This window comes from Nematolebias whitei, chromosome 8 (genome assembly GCF_014905685.2).
Source record: "Nematolebias whitei isolate Nwh7 chromosome 8, NemWhi1, whole genome shotgun sequence".
Lineage (NCBI taxonomy): Eukaryota > Metazoa > Chordata > Actinopteri > Cyprinodontiformes > Rivulidae > Nematolebias > Nematolebias whitei.
In genome coordinates this window covers 38,616,600-38,636,900 of record NC_056505.1, presented here as the reverse complement: position 1 = coordinate 38,636,900, position 20,301 = coordinate 38,616,600, and the positions used below count along the sequence as shown (strand labels likewise).

At 41.0% G+C, this 20,301-nt stretch overlaps 1 protein-coding gene across 1 annotated transcript in view; it reads right to left on the bottom strand.

The window, feature by feature from the left end:
* Positions 1-20,301, bottom strand: part of mtmr3 (myotubularin related protein 3) — a 48,157-nt gene that overhangs the window by 17,569 nt on the left and 10,287 nt on the right. The window contains exons 4-12 of the mRNA XM_037681254.1: positions 15,323-15,405; positions 12,444-12,610; positions 12,263-12,359; positions 9,574-9,687; positions 7,690-7,880; positions 7,269-7,400; positions 7,023-7,134; positions 6,430-6,625; positions 5,169-5,354 (exon numbers count right to left, since the gene is read on the bottom strand). Coding sequence (XP_037537182.1) covers positions 5,169-5,354; positions 6,430-6,625; positions 7,023-7,134; positions 7,269-7,400; positions 7,690-7,880; positions 9,574-9,687; positions 12,263-12,359; positions 12,444-12,610; positions 15,323-15,405 — 1,278 coding nt within the window. The remainder of the gene's footprint in view (positions 1-5,168; positions 5,355-6,429; positions 6,626-7,022; positions 7,135-7,268; positions 7,401-7,689; positions 7,881-9,573; positions 9,688-12,262; positions 12,360-12,443; positions 12,611-15,322; positions 15,406-20,301) is intronic.

Sequence of the window (20,301 nt, the reverse complement as noted above, 5' to 3'; positions counted from 1 at the left end):
CCGACTCCGTGTGACTCTACCCGGAGGTAACAAAAGGTGGCTTGGGTCTGTGGAGGAGGCGCAGAAATACATCGACACCTTACCTCAGTCTTCACAGCGCAAGTAACATTTAACTTTTCCTTTGACTGATGAGCAAAGCGTTGGTTCCGCACTGGATCTGTTTATGATAAACTTTTACTTACTTAAGGTGATATACTTTTGAGAACAGGACTCTGCACATACTGTTCTGATTAATACATTTTTGTTTTCAGTGCCCTAAAAAAGTGCGGTTTTCTTTTTGTCCGTTTGTATGTGCGATCAGACGCACACCCAAACAGTTGAATCGGCTATAAATGTGTGAATTATATAACGTTTCAATATATTTTTCTGAAGCTTAATTCAGCATTTTTCTTCTTATTTACCTGCGCAATTTGACTTTAATTTAATTTAATGTAACTTTATACTCTTATGTGTGTGCGTGTTTACACATGCATTTATCTGTACCATTTTTGACATAACTTTGCATACTTTAATAGCCTACTGTTATGTGAGGTGCTTATACAACCTTTTTTTACGATACTGGAGCTGGAGCACTAGTTTAGAAGTTAGACAGGTGCCTTATTCTTTATTTTCTATGGAGCTTGCTGCTTTTGTTTTTTGCAGCTGTCCAGGCTGGGGAGGGGGGGTGGGGGGTCCGTTACTGCCATTAACTTTTTTTTTTATTTTATGCTATTTTGCCAAGAACTGCACAGCCATCCACACAGCCAACTGTATTATTGCCTATTTTTATTATACAAATGTCTAGTAATATGACTGGTCAGTTGGTGTTGTCAAGCTGGAACGTTAAGGGTCTGAACCACCCGGTCAAAAGAAGGAAGGTGCTTTCTCATTTAAAACAATTAAATACAGACATTGCTTTTCTGCAGGAGACTCACATACGAAGTGAAGATAACATAAGATTACTGCAAACGTGGCAGGGGCAGAGTTTTCACTCCTCCTTTAGAGCGAAGGCTCGTGGCGTCTCAATCCTCATCAGTCAGGACATTTCTTTTGAACCTCTTGAAGTTAACTCAGATAAGTATGGTCGCTATGTGATAGTTTCCGGTAAATTGTACAACACACCAGTAGTGCTTGTTAACATTTATGCCCCAAATACAGATGATGTAGGCTTCTTTGAGAAAGTATTTTCACTGCTTCCAGACCTTAACATATTTTCATTGGTACTTGGAGGCGACCTAAATTGCTGGCTGGACTCAGTTTTGGACAGATCCTCTACCAACCCCGTCACAGCCAGCAGGTCATCCCACACTATCCGTGCCTTTTTATCCAAGTATGGTCTGTGCGATGTGTGGCGTTTTTTACACCCCGCTGAGAGAGAATATTCTTTTTTTTCTCATGTTCATCATACATACTCAAGGATTGATTACTTTTTCATTGACAATAAACTTCTTCCCTCTGTCCGTGGCTGTAACTACCACAGTATTGTCATCTCAGACCACGCACCTGTGACTCTAGCCCTGTCCCTCCCTGACGTTCCTTTGAGGAGCAGACAGTGGAGATTCAATTCAACGTTGTTGTCAAACAAAGATTTTGTCACATTTATAGAGAAAGAAATAACATTTTTCCTATCCACCAACAGAACTCCTGGGATCCCACTTTCAACAGTCTGGGACACGCTTAAGGCCTATATCAGGGGACAAGTCATTTCATACACCGCTCGGCTGAAGCAAAAATCTCAAAAAGAAAGAACAGTTCTGGCCCAGCAAATTAAAGAAATAGATAAACAATATGCTCAAAACAAATGCCCTAATCTCTACAAAAAACAGCTAGAACTCAAAACTAAATTTGACTTATTGACCACACACTCGATAGAACAATTACTCTTAAAAAATAAATCCACATTTTACATACATGGAGAAAAGTCAGGAAAACTACTTGCAAATCAGTTGAAGGGTGCCAGGGCCAAACAATTAATCCCTAAGATCCAATTAAAGAATGGCAATTTAACTCTAGATCATTTACAAATTAATGAAGCATTTAAGGACTTTTATACTCATCTATATACTTCAGAATCCCAAACCAATAAGAATTTATGTTCCAATTTTCTTGACCAGATTAATATACCCAAACTCATACCCAACAGAAAAGAGGCACTGGAGATCCCAATATCCCTCACAGAAATTGAGTCGGCTGTCTCAGTAATGCAGTCCGGCAAATGTCCGGGTCCTGATGGCTTCCCTGCAGAATTTTTTAAGAAATTTTCTCCATTACTCTCCCCACTTCTACATTCGGTTCTTTCAGAGTCGTTTAGCCAGGGATCCCTTCCAAAATCTTTCTCTGAGGCCTGCATTATCCTCATTTTAAAGAAAGGAAAAGATCCAACTCAATGCTCTTCTTACCGACCAATCTCCCTTATAAATACAGACGCCAAAATTTTAGCCAAAGTCCTAGCCCTTAGGCTAGATAAGATCCGTCCTTTTATTATATCAAAAGACCAAACTGGATTCATTAAAGGTAGGCAGTCCTTCTTTAATATCAGGCGTCTTTTTGACATTATTTATTCTCCTTCGACTACTGTCCCAGAGTGTGTCATTTCCCTTGATGCGGAGAAAGCATTTGATCGTGTTGAATGGGACTACTTGTTCAATGCTCTTGGCAAATATGGTTTTGGCCCCAACTTCATCACATGGGTACAGTTAATTTATTCACATCCCACTGCAACCATTCGTACCAACTTTCAGATATCTAGACCATTCAATCTGCATCGAGGAACTCGCCAGGGTTGCCCACTGAGCCCTTTACTCTTTGACCTAGCAATTGAACCTCTCGCCATTGCTTTACGGTCCTGTAATACAATTTCAGGAACCTGGAGAAGTGGTCTGGAGCACAGGGTATCCCTCTATGCTGATGACCTCCTACTCTTCATCTCTCACCCGACTGACACATTGCCTTCCATTCTATCATTGCTTAAGGAATTTGGAATACATTCTGGTTACAAATTAAACTTAAGTAAAAGTGTAATTTTCCCCATTAATACCTTGGCACAGGCTCTTGACTTCAGTAATTGGCCTCTGAAAGTTGAGAATCAAAAATTCTCTTACCTGGGTGTTATGGTTACTAGGATGTACAAAGATCTGTACCAAGAAAATTTTGTCTCTCTACTGAACCAGACAAAGCAGGCGTTATCCCGGTGGTCACCGCTTTCCACATCTCTCATAGGCCGCATTAATTCAGTCAAAATGCTCACTTTGCCTAAATTTTTGTATCTCTTCCAAACCATTCCAGTTTTTATTCCTGGTTCATTTTTTGTGCAATTAAATTCCATCATTTCATCGTATCTCTGGCAGGGAAAACGTCCGCGCTTAAATAAGACACATCTCCAAAAAACCAAGATCGCAGGCGGCCTTGCCCTTCCAAATCTCCGTTTCTATTATTGGGCTGCAAACTTGCATTGCCTTGCATCTTTATCATTCTATTACAATAGGCCGGACTGCCCTGACTGGGTAGCGATGGAGTCAATATGTTCCGGGAAGTGGTCCACCCTGGCCTTTTTGGGATCCTCGCTCCCACTTCCACCACTTACAACTATTACAAACCCAGTTGTTAAACACTCACTAAAAATATGGGTACAATTTCGTAAATGCTTCGATCTCTCCAGTTTCTCTCTCTATACCCCTATCATGTCTAACCAGTCCTTCAAACCCTCATCTCAGGACCCTGTTTTCAAAGAATGGGAGAGAAGGGGCATAGTACGCTTCAAAGACTTGTTCCACAATAACACTCTAGCTTCATTTCAACAATTAAGTGAAAAATTTAGCCTTCCTCAATCAAACTTTTTCAGGTATCTCCAAATACGACACTTTATTATCCTTCATCTGCCAAGCCTCTCCATTTCAACAGATACCAATACTGTTGATACTATTCTTTCTCTAGACCCTAATAAAAAACATTCTATTTCATCCATCTATAGCAGATTACTGGATTTGAAGCGTGTTCCCTCAGATAAATTCAAAGCTGCTTGGGAAGAGGATCTTGGCTTCTCTATTTCAGAGAACTCCTGGACCTCCATACTCAGACTGGTGAGCTCCAGTTCTCTATGTGCTAGACATCACCTAATCCAATTTAAAGTGGTGCACAGAGCTCACATCTCTAAACTGAAACTGTCCTTTATGTATCCTGATGTCAGCCCATACTGTGTAAGATGTAAATACGCTGAAGCGTCCCTCTCACACATGTTTTGGTTTTGCTCATCCCTGAACAAATATTGGAGGGAAATTTTTCAGACTTTATCACGTGTGCTAGGTACACATCTGAGCCCAGACCCACTGATTGCTTTGTTTGGTGTCGCAGAGGGAGTGACAAATCTAAATAAAAACCAACGGCATATACTATCTTTCACCTCTCTCCTGGCCAGACGAGCCATTCTGCTCAGGTGGAGAGAACCATTTCCCCCCACTCACGCTCAGTGGTTGACTGACATCATGTCTTCTTTAAAGTTGGAGAAAATCAGATTGTCACTCCAACAGAAAGAAGGCAAATTTGAGAAAGTCTGGGGAACTTTCCTGAATTTATTCCAGTCTCTTTGACAACACAACTCCTTCGGGGTAATGCAGTATCTTGGCTATCTTAGCTTCTTAATTCTTTTCTTTTTCTCCTTTCTGTTTGGCAGTGATTAGGGAGGGATTATTTTCCTTTATCCTGTGTTGGTTATACTGTATGTGATATAATTTAAATTGACTCAAGCCGATTATGTCTTTACTAATGCTTACATGTAAATGTTTTTATTGCCAACTTTGCTATTTCTTTTTATTTTTTTTATTTTTTATTTTTTTTTCTTCTTTCTGTTTGTTAAAAAATGGAAAAAATTTCAATAAAACAGATCTTGAATCAAAAAGAAAGACCAGACTGAGATGGTTTGGACATGTCCAGAGGAGGGACAGTGGTTTGGACATGTCCAGAGGAGGGACAGTGGGTACATTGGTAGAAGGATGTTAGAAATGCAGCTGCCAGGAAAAAGACAAAGAGGAGATATATGGATGCAGTTAGAGAGGACATGGAGGTAGTTGGAGTGAGGACAGAGGATGCAGAGGACAGGGTGAGATGGAGGAGGATGAATCACTGTGGAGACCCCTGAAGAGGGAACAGCCAGAAGAAGAAGAATCAGACTTCACAGCTAAAAGCACACGTACCAGAAAGGCCTCGTTAAACTCAAAGGAGCATGGGAATTGTCTCTGCAGCTGATGAACACAGTCCAACCACTGCAGGAAGACAGGACAGCGCTCATTCAGGTCCTCAGAGTTTTCTCCGTGACCACAGCGGTCAGCAAACTTGTGGCCAAAGTCCATCCATTCTGTCTCCACTAAAACCTGGAAGCCCTGCACAAAGGAGCAGAAAAGAAGCTCTTTAAAGCAGGAAAAAAGAAACATCAAGGGCTTCATACATCATCATACAACATATAAGAAAAATGACCTCCCATCACCCTGCATGTAGGAAAACTAAATGACACAGCAGCACATTAAAAGCAGGTCCACATTATTTACACACCAATGCACAACCGTGCAGCAACTGAAGAGCAGCTTACACCATTTCAAGCTGATTATCACCCAGTGGACACAGTACAGCTGATGTTCTCAGATCCAGAGAACTAACAACAAGATGGGTTCAAGGCATTTAATTTAAAGTTTTGCAGAGTATTTTCAGGTAAAACTCAACCTGGAGCAGGTTGCGTTGGCTTGTCTCTGCTGTTGCAATACATATTTACTGTTGCATGCCCTGGGATTAGATTCACACTGTTAGCATGCACGTGAAAAATAGAGCACGTGAAATACATTTATTTTTTGTTTCCTCATATAAAAGCTGCTACCTGCAGCTTACAATCACAGATATAAGTTTTTTTTTATTATTATTATTTCTGATCAAAAGATTCATTAAGATGCAGTGATATATTTTTGAGACTATATTGCCCATCCATACTGACCAGTCAGCATTACATCTCAAACAGTTGCTTTAATGGTTTGTTTTCTGGTAATAAGTTATTATAAAAAAAAAATCATACCAAACTAGTAAATATGCATCAATGGCATTGTACAGATTAGTTTAGAGGAAAGAGTTTAGATAAATGGTTAGACAGAGAGCAGCGGCTTCAGCGCAGCTCCAACTCGTTAATAATAGTTTTAATTTGTTCCTTTAGTAATGTACTAGGTATTGAAGCAAAAACAATATAGTGGATATTTATTGCTTTAATAATATCTTCTTTCTGTGTAGTAGATGAGAAGATGAACAAACACACAGCTGCATGTGTTCATTTCAGTTCAGACTTGTCTTGATGTCTGACTGACACCAGCAGATCTCAGCAGGTTCAGATGTTACATTAATAAACTGAAGCCAATATCTAAGATCATTTAGAAGACCGAGAGCAAATTTGGTGTCAGAAAGGAAAGTGGTCGATACCTCAGTGGTGCGGTAGTAAGGGTCCAAAAGTAGTTTGGACAGAGCCACAATCTGAGGTGTGCGGTCCCAGCCATCGGAGCAATGCACCAAGACGGGCCTGTGGTCTCGGTCCACTGCATTGACCACCAGCAGGGCCGCCTTAAGAAGCAGGGATAGGTGCTGCAGCCACTTGGTGCTCTCCAGTGCAGAAAGCCAGCTGTGGAGTCAAGCAGCAACGACAACAAACATCAGAAAACTTTGGATATGTCGCAGTTGATCAACTGACACAAACACAACCCAGTTAAAAAAAATTTAAAATAACTTTCAGACATCTTAAATTGTAAATCTGGTACATACCTTATGACCCGATGCTGAAATTTATACTTGACTTAAGTTCAACAACGTTATCCCAAGACTGATAAGTTTAACTACACCTAAATATAGAGGTCAAATGGAAAGAGACCCTTTAGTTGGGTCAGAGCCAGGTTTTATCAATCAGACCCAGCTGTGACTACTAGCTACCTCCAACAAGCTAGGTTTAGCTGTAGCTTTTACTGTTGTGACTACAGAAATCCAATGGGCATCTGAGGGGGCACTTAAAAATGAAAACCTACTTGGCGGGATCAGGCATCTGAGTACAGAGGAAACGCAAAGACTGGAAACTCTTGCGAATGGTGTGGATGTTGGCCATTCCCATAAACACCACCTCACAGTTGGGATAGTACTCTGCAGAGAAAAAGGCCATTGAAGGAAAACAAAAAAAACAGTTTTATTTTAGCTCAGGAAACAATTGTGTGTATGTGAGCTCCTGAATCCACAGCACATATTTCCATATGTGCACAGAGCACATGAAGACCTACCTGGACATTCACAGCCTCCCCCCTTGGCTCTGTTTGCTACTGCTGCAGCATAGGACCGGGCATCCAGGATCAGTAACTTGTGGGGCTGGATGGCCAGTGTCTCCACTTCAGAGCTGTTGGTCATAGAGGATTCTGAAACACAAGGGAATTTAGTTCAGGTCATTACGTCAACAATAAAAAAAAAACGCTGATAAGTAAGAAAATTAAAAGATACATTCAAGTATGTTTAGCACGATCTGACAGTGACTTGTGTTTGTGTACGGCTTCAAACAAGCTGAAACAGGTCGAGTTGCACAACAGTGTCTGCTGCAAATTCCTGCAAGATCTCAGCGTAAACATCTGACTGCTGGGTAGTAGGTGTGGAGTTCTGTGCATGTACAGTACAGCGCGTCGGAGAATGAATGAGAGTATGAACTTTTACCAAAATCTGTATCGGGCAGGGCTGCTCCGTTGGAACAGCTTCCGTTGGGGAGGTGTTTGTGGGAGCAGCTGTCCACAGCGCAGGCCTTAGCAATGGACTGGACCAAGTGTTCATCATCGGCGTTCCTCCAGCCCCACCAGCTGACCTCTGGTTGGCCACAGCGGGCGATCACAGCTCCTGTGCTTTGGTGTCTATGAGGGAGGGAGGGGGTCAATCAAGAAGTTAACCACAATCACATTCAGTGAAACTACTTCATAAATCATTAATCAATGACTTCATCGTCATTAACTGCACCGTTTTTATGTCTATATTCTGATTTACCTCATTTTGTATTTTGATTTGTGTGTTACCTGTTGTTCTGTCTGTACAGCACTTTGGTTGGCCTTGTTGCTGTTTTAAGTGCTTTATAAATAATGGTATAAACATCAAAACTTGGGATGCAATTTTTAGTTTGTGTTTAAAAGGCTTCTGCATATTAAAAATGTTTTTCAATAATAGGCTTATCGCGATAAACAATAAATCAATTAATCGCATGATAAATGAAAATTACCGACCTCGTTTTTTTTTTTATTGGCTTTATCATTTCTTCGTGTCTCTTTCTAGTGAAGACACTGGAAGACAAAAGGCTCAACTCCAGTGTTCTTCACTGACCCCTCCATTTCTCTTTTCTCTTTAAAATCTGTTTAAACTGTCCTAAATCGCCTTTTTGGATCGTTAAAAGCAGCTAAGCTGAGAGGCTAAGCTAACAGGCAGACCTCAGGAGGAAAAAACCTCCGTCTTGCCAAAGCTCTAAAATTCACAGTTGAAACCCGTGCCTTCAGCTAAAAATATGTTGGGGTTTTTTCCGCAAAAAGAAGCTGAGAACCTGTTTACTGATCTTTAATTAAAAGCTTTGTGTGAAAAATGCTATGCTACAGAGCTCAAACCACACCGAATGTCCACCATTTTGAGAAACAAAAAACAGGAAGGAGAGACAGCCCATGTCACGTCAAGGGAACTCCCACCCATTTTTCATAAGAGACAAGCTGCTCGCTCCCTCACTATCCATCCTTCAGTTTAAACGGTCTTATACTGCCATCCAGTGGTGAAAAAAGATACTACACACAAAAATTAACCAACATTTCTTCTTAAATTTGACAATTACTAATTACTGTCAAATTTCAAACAATATTATCGTTTATCGCAATAATTTCTGAGACAATTAATCGCCATGCAAAATTTATTATCGTGACAGGCCTATTCAAAAACTTGTTAAACAAATCAAATGATTAGGGGCTTTCTAACTTTAAAACAAAACAAAACATTAGGAACTGTTCCTTTTTGAAGCTAGTTAGTCGACTTTCTGTCATTAACGACCCACCGTCTCTATTTCACCTGCAGTCATAAACGCATACCATAGATCCTTATTTACTGTTTCTTTTTATACTTTATATTTTGTTATTTTTGGGTTTAACTGGGACCCTGTGTACATAATTTCATTCCACCTCATGTATAGATGGAAATGACAATAAAATTGAACTTGAATTGAAACATTACAGCTGCACAGAAAACTCTTCTTAAACCTTAAATGAAGCAGCTCTTGCTAACTTTTCACTTGAAACAGGGAACAGATAAGCAATATGTAAAACAGCAACAAGGGCATGAGGCCACGATAAATGGACAAAGACTTTACCAAACGTTTATTTTCATAAAGAAGCTCTTCAATTTAGAATAATAAGTTTAAGTCTAGCCTGAAACCTGTTACAGAACTATAAACGTTTTTATAAAACATGTGTTTCTTTTTTTTTAACATAAAATAAATTTTTGTTTCTGTTCAGCAAAAAAAAAAAAAGAGTTAAAGTCCGATTTGAAGAACTCCGAACTCCGGAAGAAAAATGCACCAACCTATAAATCACAGCAGGAAACCTTTTCCAGGAGCGGAAGGCAGCCACATTTTCCAGCTCCTTGTCGGTGATCCAAGCTGGCACCAAGAGCTGCTGAGGATAGCTGGGGCAAAGCCTGAAGGTCACAGAGCAATGTTAACTAGAAAAGTCTGCATTTCCTGTCAACATGCTGGGTGAATGCTTGTTGCTGAAAGTTGCTGAAGAAGCTGAAACTAAGCCGTAAATTTTAAATAAGTCAGAATTTTATTGACCCCGCAGGAAATTGTTGTGCCAGAGTTGTGCCAAATCACTGAACTGTCACCACATGTTTAATATGAACACTTATAAAAAAAAAAAAGTTGAATGATTTGCAAAAACACTAGCAAACAACAAGAAAAAGCTACCTTCGAGTCAGAAGTAGATAAAGCTAAACATACAGGTCCTTCTCAAAAAATTAGCATATTGTGATAAAGGTCATTATTTTCCATAATGTAATGATAAAAATGAAACTTTCTTATTTCAGATTCATTGCACACCAACTGAAATATTTCAGGTCTTTAATTGTTTTAATACTGGTGATTATGGCATACAGCTCATGAAAACCCAAAATGCCTGTCCCAAAAAATTAGCATATCATGAAAAGTTTCTCTAAACAAGCTATTAACCTAACCATCTGAATCAACGACGTAACTCTAAACACCTGCAAAAGATTCCTGAGACTTTTAAAAACTCCCAGCCTTGTTCATTTCTCAAAACCGCAATCATGGGTAAGACTGCCGACCTGACTGCTGTCCAGAAGGCCATCATTGACACCCTCAAGCAAGAGGGTAAGACACAGAAAGAAATTGCTGAACAAATAGGCTGTTCCCAGAGTGCTGTATCAAGGCACCTCAGTGGGAAGTCTGTGGGAAGGGAAAAGTGTGGCAGAAAACGCTGCACAACAAGAAGAGGTGACCGGACCCTGAGGAGGATTGTGGAGAAGGGCCAATTCCAGACCTTGGGGGACCTGCGGAAGCAGTGGACTGAGTCTGGAGTAGAAACATCCAGAGCCACCGTGCACAGGCGTGTGCAGGAAATGGGCTACAGGTGCCGCATTCCCCAGGTCAAGCCACTTTTGAACAAGAGACTGCGTCAGAAGCATCTCGCCTGGGACTGCTGCTGAGTGGTCCAAAGTTATGTTCTCTGATTACAGTAAATTTTGCATTTCCTTTGGAAATCAAGGTCCCAGAGTCTGGAGGAAGAGAGGAGACACAGAATTCACATTGCTTGAGGTCCAGTGTCAAGTTTCCACAGTCACTGGGGTGTCATGTCATCTGCTGGTGTTGGTCCACTGTGTTTTATCAAGGGCAGGGTCAATGCAGCTAGCTGTCAGGAGATTTTGGAGCACTTCATGCTTCCATCTGCTGAAAAGCTTTATGGAGATGAAGATTTCATTTTTCAGCACGAACAGGCACCTGCTCACAGCGCCAAAACCACTGGTAAATGGTTTACTGACCATGGTATTACTGTGCTCAATTGGCCTGCCAACTCTCCTGACCTGAACCCCATAGAGAACCTGTGGGATATTGTGAAGAGAAAGTTGAGAGACACAAGACCCAACACTCTGGATGAGCTTAAGGCCGCTATCGAAGCATCCTGGGCCTCCATAACACCTCAGCAGTGCCACAGGCTGATTGTCTCCATGCCACGCCGCATTGAAGCAGTCATTCATGCAAAAGGATTCCCGACCAAGTATTGAGTGCATAACTGAACATGATTATTTGAAGGTTGGTGTTTTTTGTATTAAAAACACTTGTTTTTCAGTGGTGGGATGAAATATGCTAATTTTTTGGGACAGGCATTTTGGGTTTTCATGAGCTGTATGCCAGAATCATCAGTATTAAAACAATTAAAGACCTGAAATATTTCAGTTGGTGTGCAATGAATCTGAAATATATGAAAGTTTCATTTTTATCATTACATTATGGAAAATAATGACCTTTATCACAATATGCTAATTTTTTGAGAAGGACCTGTACAGGTTTGCTGAATGAGGAAGAAGGAAGCTGAAATGACCCCAAAAATGGAGAAATTAACTGAAGATTACTTTAAATAGCAGAAATAAAAAGGAAGGGCACATTAGCTGAATTTCACTGAAAAAAGCTGAAATATGCACACAAAAAGTGGAACTAACAAAAAAGATACAATTTACAGAAAAACAACTAAACAGTAGCTGAAAAGGCAGAAGAAAGCTGAAATGAGTAGAAATGACCTGAAAAGAGCATTAAAAGAAAAAAATGCATTAAAATGTATCATAAAGCAAAAAACGTCAGAAGCAAAGTCAAAAGCAAAATGCTAGCAAATAGCAAGCAAAAGCTAGAAAATGTTAGCTAAGACTCACGAGTTTTGAAACTAGCAACAACGCAAGAAAAAGCTGGCTTTAAGATAGAAGTAACGAAACGCTAGCAAGAAACAGAAAAAGACTAGCTATGAGCCCAAAGTAGCAAAATGCTGGCAAATAGAAAAAAGCTAGCTAAGGGTTAAAAGTAGCTAAACAATAGCAAAAGAAAAAGTAAAGACGACACGAACAGGATTTCAATAGTGTGAATGCTTAAGTGATAGCTCAACAAAAGTATCATGTAGTATCAGCAGAAGTGCGTTGTACCAGCAGAGTACCATCACACAACCACACACGGGCTAACACCCCCAGAACGGAACAAAGCCTCTTTTACCTGAACTTGCTGTTGATGTCAGAGATTCTCCAAGCATTCTGAGTGTCAAACCCCATCCTCTCCACCTCGTTCTTGAACCATGAGGTCACGTGTTCTCCTGCAAAGAAAGCAGTGATAAGACCAGGACAGTGGAGATGCTCCTGTGGGAGTCATGTCGGACGTATGGGAGACAGAGGCTCACCTGGCCTGCACAGCTCCCCGTGCTGCTCCTTCTCTCCAGCATACACCTCCATGCACCAAGCATGGAAGGCAAAGGAAAAGAGGTCCTCCAAGCGAGAGGGAGGGTGCACTATGGCATTGAGGCGTTTGAGCCACTCCTGACACTGCTCAAAGGTGGAGAACTGACACCTGGGGACCAGAAGGCAAACACACGGTCAACACGCCTCAAAGTATGAATGAGCCAACACCTGATCATTTACAGTTCAGAAACAGGAAATTACTCCCTACAATCCATCCATCCATCCATTTTCTTCCGCTTATCCGGGGTCGGGTCGCGGGGGTAGCAGCCTAAGTAGGGAGGCCCAGACTTCCCTCTCCCCAGCTACTTGGTACAGCTCCTCCAGGGAAATCCCAAGGCGTTCCCAGGCCAGCCGAGAAACATAGTCCCTCCAGCGTGTCCTGGGTCTTCCTCTGGGTAGGAACGTAGATCGATCGGTAAATTGAGAGCTTCGCCTTTTGACTCAGCTCTCTCTTCACCACGACAGACCTGTATAGCGCCCGCTTCACTGCAGATGCTGCACCTATCCACCTATCGATCTCACGTTCCATTTTTCCCTCATTCGTGAACAAGACCCCAAGATACTTGAACTCCTCCACTAGGGGCAGGACCCCCTCCCTGACCCGGAGAGGGCACTCTACCCTTTTCCGGCTCAAGACCATGGCCTCGGATTTGGAGGAACTGATCCTCATCCCGACCACGTCACACTCGGCTGCGAACCGCTCCAGCGAAAGCTGTAGATCACGATCTGATGAAGCCAATAGGACCACATCATCTGCAAAAAGCAGAGACGCAATCCTAAGGCCACCAAAACGGATCCCCTCAACACCTTGGCTGCACCTAGAAATTCTGTCCATAAAAGTTATGAACAGAATCGGTGACAAAGGGCAACCTTGGCAGAGTCCAACTCTCACTGGGAACAAGCCCGACTTACTGCTGGCGATGCGGACCAGGCTCTGGCACTAATCGTACAGGGACCTAACAGCCCGTATCAAAGGGCCCGGTACCCCATACTCCCAGAGTACCCTCCACAGGGTTCCCCGAGGGACGCGGTCGAATGCCTTCTCCAAGTCCACAAAGCACATGTAGACCGGTTGAGCAAACTCCCACGAACCCTCCAGGACCCTGCTGAGGGTGTAGCGCTGGTCCAGTGTTCCAGGACCAGGACGAAAACCGCACTGCTCCTCCTGAATCCGAGGTTCGACTATCCGATGGACCCTCCTCTCCAGAATTCCTTACAATATTAAGCATCATTTTTAAAGAACAACATTGGAAAAGTATGTTTAAATGCAACTTCTTGGATCTACTAAACTGTTACACAAGAATAGTTTTATACAAAGAACATTACTTGCACCACTCCATTATTTAATTATTATTAATTTATGACCATTCTAGTTTTTCATTCAGTACCTTTTAAATAAAAAAATATAAAAGGTTTACATAAAAAAACTTTTTTTGATCTAAAATGACTTTTTGTCATTTAAATTATTAATTTAATATTAAATTATTCTGAATAAGAATAAGAAGGCCGCGCTAATTATTTTAGCCGCAGCTTCGTGCACTCTGCACATCTTCGGACGACTGTACATACATATTTGCGTCGTATCTCGGTGCAATGCCAATAAAGTTTATTCTGATTCTGATGAATGCTACATTTGTTTTTATTAAAAAGAAAAAAGTTTGAGAATAATGTTTTTAATTTGCACAAACAAAAATTCTGATTATTTTAACAAGAATAGATCCTCGTCCAGAGGAGTGTTGAACTTTACCTTCATCAGTGCACAAACAGTGTTGTCAGACTGTAAAGAGGTGTTGCTAAACAGCACATCTAATGTACGTTTTGATCAAATAATGTACAGGATTACATTTTATCTAAAAACAAAAACAGTTATCTATGAATTACAACAAGAATTTGACTTTCTAATGTTTGACATTTGTAAAAATAAATGCCTTTCTGGTCTAATCAGTATGAACAACTCTTCCCCACGTCAGCTCTGTTTTTCTCTCCATTATGATTTTAAAACTGAACTCCAGTCAGTGTTAGTGAGTCAAGGCTCTTGTGATAATGTCACAAGCCATCAGTGTTTTATAAGTTAATCTCATGAATTTAATCTTTGTGATAAAATAACAGTGGAGTACAAATGTGTCTTATGTGAAGAAGAACAAAGTTTTCATTTGGACACTGAGGACACAGTAGGTTTCTTTCTTTGCCTTGTACATAAATGATCAAATGTTAACAACAGTACTGCACACAGCATATTACACACCCGTCAAACTATTATACAGTAATCTAAAGCTTGATAATCTCCAAGCAATATGAATTCTGAGCAACATTGTTTTCATAAACCGTCACTCTGGAATGATGCAAAGACATTTGCAGTCTGTTGTTTTTCATATAAAACCTTAGTTTTGTGGCCTCACAGCAGGTGCAGCATGTTTCACATCACCAACACAACATGCCCATCCTCAGTGTGCATTCAGAGATTCTTCAGTGACCACTGCACTGATTTCAGATTTGACCTTGATTTGTGACCTTGACTTTGAGCCTGGGGTGATGAAAAGTGCACACTCCAGCTAGTGATGATGAATATTGGTATGAAGTTTCATTAAGCTATTTTGAGCGGATCAGAAGAGGCCTGAACAAGAGAAGTTTATGAACGGATAGATGGAGACTAATAATAATAACAATAACAATAATAATTCATATTCAAACGTTCATATAAATTGATGTAAAGGAATACAGACAAGAGTAGAGTGTATATTTCAGGTAATGCTGAGAGTAAGGTGGCACAGTATCAGCAAGTAAACTCATTTTCATGCATAAAAACAAAAACGGTTCTTACCGGACTACTTTACAGTCCTTACAGGTGACGTGAAGCTGGAACATATCCCGACACTCCACACACTCAATCAGCTGCAGGGGGACCTGTGGAGACAAAAACAGGGAAACACCAACACATAATCAACCAAATCTATGAGGGAAACACTTCAACACAGATAAAACTAGAGTCAAACTGAACACTGATTAGAAACACTTAAAAACAAGCTCATGCAACTAAATCCTTTCAGCAAATTAGTCATAGAGACCACAGAGGAAAAAACACTCATGCCAAGCTGCAGTAACATTAATTAATATAAACTTTTTAAATCTCACAGACTGTTGTCCAGGTGCACTGACATTAGTATTTACATCCCAGTTCACTTGAGCTCTAAAAATAAAGAATTATCTTCATGGCAGCACGTGAGGAGCACGTTTTAGCGGTGCAGCAGGCTTTGTAAAAGGTGTGGCTCGAGCTGATTATCAGTCGGTCATGCACAATCACCAGCCTGTCAACACCAGTCAGCTCTTAGTACATAAACACAAAGACGGGGTACAGCTGTAAGGAGGTTCTGCTGATGGATTAGAAACATGGCAATTTAAATCTTTTGTCCAATCATATTTATGCCACACAGTGTAAACTTCACATCTGGTGTTAAACAATAAAATGATTCCCCACCCAGGGGCACCAGCTAGTTAGCAGGCAGGCACAGTCTAAAGGACAGCGTTAACACCAACCAGCATGCAGCTCTGCTGGGTACTTACTGACACCTCACAACAACAACTCTATCCAAGAGAAAACAGAAGGAACAATCAGGACGCTGATGCATGTTGACCTGGAACCAACATGGACTGCTTTCACCACAAGTTCTGGATGCTTCTCTCCACTTAAATCTCCATCTTCAATATGACCAAGACCAAAACTCCTAAGCTGCTTTTTAACCGCCTCCACGTCCCACCCGCCGATGAATGAGCTCTGACTGCTCCAATATGTGATGCAGACCATCCAGGGCAGCTGTGGCCGAGTGGTTAGAGCAGTCGTCCTCTAACAGGAGAGTTGGGGGTTTGATTCCATCAGCAGTCACATGCTGAAGAGTTCCAGGGCAAGACTGAACCCCTCATTGCCTCTGACGTGTCCCAGTGGTTAGTCTTTGTCGAGATGTAGTAGAGTGCTGTATGAATGTGTGTGTGAATGGGTAAATGTAAAGAGTGTCTTGACAAGATGGAAAGGTGTATACCAGTACAGTTCATTTATCCAAACCATCCAGAGATCACCCCCAAACTAAGACTGAGAACTCAGTGGAACCACTGAACAAATCCTATGAATGTGCAGGAGTGAAACTAAAGAGGTTTTTGTTGCCTGTTCAAAAACATTTGGCACACAATGTTCAACGTTATATTTTCTCAACTTAGGGCGCTCCTTGGTGTCAAACCCAAGTCCCCGAGGCTTAGTGGGATTAACCTGTATAAATAAAGCTAGAAAAACCTGGTCATAGCTGAGATTAATGAAATTCAAAATTGAAGAGCACAAATAAGCCCTGGTAGTGACGCAGAGAAACAGATGCTTTCTTCATCCACTTGGAGCTGAGCAGAAACTGTTTTATTAAACATGAACGATGTGCACACTCAGAGTTCATAAAGTTTCTGTTTGTCTGATTAGCATTACTGTAGCATAGGCTCTTTGTGAATGTAAATATTATGCACGTTGCTTTAATGCTGTAAAACTTGATTCAGATGTGTTGTTTTTCATACAGGTGGTTTTAAAGGTGAACTTTGTTTTTACTGTAACTTTAATTTATCCTTGGTATGAGGTAACAGATATACACTGCCTGGCCAAAAAAAAACAACTCACCACCTGGATTTAACTAATATGTACGAGCCTCCTACTGGATTATTGCTGCACGGGCGATTATCTTTCAGCTGCAACAAGTTATTTAAGCCCAACTGGTGCAATGAGCTGCTTCTCAATTCTTAAACAACCATGTCAAAGACACATTGTGTGGTCATGGAAAAGATGCCAGTCTGTTTGAGAAGGGTCAAATCACTGGCATCAAGCAGAGAAAACATCTAAGGAGGTTACAGAAAATAATAAAACTGGGTTAAGAACTGTCCAACGCATTATTAAAAACTAGAAGGATAGAGGGGACCCATTGTCTCTGAGGAAGAAATGTGGCCGGAAAAAAAATCCTGAATGATTGTGATCGACAATCACTTAAACATTTGGTGAAATCAAATGGAAGAAAAACAACAGGAGCACTCAGGGCTGTGTTTAGTAGTGAAAGTAAGAACATTTTCACACGCACGATGTGAAGGGAACTCAAGGGATTGGGACTGAACAGCTGTGTAGTCTTAAGAAAACCACTAATCAGTGAGGCTGACTGAAAAAAAAGCATAAAGATTGGACTCTGGAGCAATGGAAGAAGGTCATGTGGTCTGATGAGTTCAGGTTGACCCTGTTCCAGAGTGATGGGTGCATCAGGGTAAGAAGAGAGGCAGGTGAAGTGATGCACCCATCATGCCTAGTGTCATCAATGCAAGTTATTGGTGAAAAATTAATGCAACACAGGATGAAATAGATCTTGTGACATTAGAAGCTTATTGAAACAAAGTCACAGAGAATGCATGATGTAATCAAAGCTAAAGGCGGCCCAATGAAATATTAGTGTGTGACCTTTTTTTTGGCCAGGCAGTGTATTTATTTAATTATCAGTGTGCTGCATCTAGCATGACTGGCTCTTTGCCACTTTCTTTACATATCGGTTCTGCACCACACTGTGGTAGTTTAGGGCCTGTCCACCACTGGTACCCACCCCCACTAAACCTGGTTTATGGGACCACCATGTTTGTGGTTCCAAGCAAACTGCTCAGAGGTACACTGAGGAAAACAAGTATTTGAACACCCTGCGACTTTGCATGTTCTCCCACTTAGAAATCATGGAGGGGTCTGAAATTTTCATCTTAGTCCACTGTGAGAGACATAATCTAAAAATAATAATAATAATAAATCCAGAAATCACAATGTATGATTTTTAAAATAATTTGTGTGTTACTGCTGCAAATAAGTATTTGAACACCTGTGAAAATCAATGTTAATATTTGGTACAGTAGCCTTTGTTTGCAGTTACAGAGGTTTCCTGTAGTTTGTCTCCAGGTTTACTGCAGCAGAGATTTTGGCCCATTCTTCCACACACATCTTCTCTAGATCAGCCAGGTTTCTGGGCTGTCGCTGAGAAACACGGAGTTTGAGCTCCCTCCAAAGATTTTCTTTAGGGTTTAGATCTGGAGACGGGCTAGGCCACTCCAGAACCTTGATATGCTTCTTACGGAGCCACTCCTTGGTTCTCCTGGCTGTGTGCTTTGGGTCATTGTCATGTTGAAAGACCCAGCCACGACCCATCTTCAATGATCTAACTGAGGGAAGGAGGTTGTTCCCCAAAATCTCACAATACATGGCCCCGGTCATCCTCTCCTTAATACAGTGTAGTCGTCCTGTCTCTTGTGCAGAAAAACACCCCCAAAGCATGATGCTTCCACCCCCATGCTTCACAGTAGGGATGGTGTTTTTGGGGATGGTACTCATCATTCTTCGTCCTCCAAACACGTCGAGTGGAATTAAGACCAAAAAGTTCTATTTTGGTCTCATCTGACCACATAACTTTCTCCCATGACTCCTCTGGATCATCCAAATGGTCATGGTCAAACTTAAGACGGGCCTGGACGTGTGCTGATTTAAGCAGGGGAACCTTCCATGCCATGTGTGATTTTAAACTATGACGTCTTAGTTTATTACCCACAGTAACCATGGAAACAGTGGTTCCAGCTCTCTTCAGGTCAATGACCAGCTCCTCCCGTGTAGTTCTGGGCTGATTCCTCACCTTTCTTAGGATCACTGATACGCCACGAGGTGAGATCTTGCATGGAGCCCCAGTCCGAGGGAGATTGACAGTCATGTTTAGCTTCTTCCATTTTCTAATAATTGCTTCAACAGTTGATCTTTTTTCACCAAGCTGCTTGGCAATTGCCCCGTAGTCCTTTCCAGCCTTGTGGAGGTCTACAATTTTGTCTCTGGTGTCTTTGGACAGCTCTTTGGTCTTAGCCATGTTAGTAGTTGGAGTCTTACTGATTGTGTGAGGTGGACAGGTGTCTTTATGCAGCTACCGACCTCAAACAGGTGCTTCTAATTTAGAATAATAAGTGGAGTGGAGGTGGACGTTATAGAGGAGCACTAACAGGTCTTTGAGGGCCAGAACTGTTGCTGATTCACAGGTGTTCAAATACTTATTTGCAGCAGTAACACACAAATAAATTATTTTTAAAAATCATACATTGTGATTTCTGATTTTTTTTTTTTTTTTAGATCACATGTCTCACAGTGGACATGCACCTAAGATGAAAATTTCAGACCCCTCCATGATTTCCAAGTGGGAGAACTTGCAAAGTCGCAGGATGTTCAAATACTTATTTTCCTCACTGTACATGTCAAGTCTTATGGATTTTCCATAAATTATACCAATTTTTCCTATTTTTAATTACTGTTGTACAGAGAAAATCATACGGAACTTTCAAGAACCCGGCTTCAAATTATTTTACATCTCAGAGCCGACCCATAAGGAAACGCTTAAAGCTAAATGCTTATTAAATGCTAAATGCTAATAAAGCTTTAGACTTTTATAATAAAGTCTAATACGTTTTGGTACTTTATGAATTGCAGCTTTATATTTAGCACCAACTCTGCTGGTACTTGTAAGGGTGAATGTCTCTGGCAATAAGAAAACAACTTTTTAGTGTATTAACGCTCTAACTTCTGCTTTTTAAATGTTTGGCTGCTAAAAGCAGAATTCAAATTTCAAGAAGCAACAAACACCACACTGAAACAAGACGTTTTTCGGTGTTCATCTTGTAAACACATCTCATTAAAAAAATCCACAGATTAATCTATATTGGGGATTAATCCCCAATGTATTGTGAAATTCTTTATCAAAAGGGCTCGTGAAACGGTCGGCA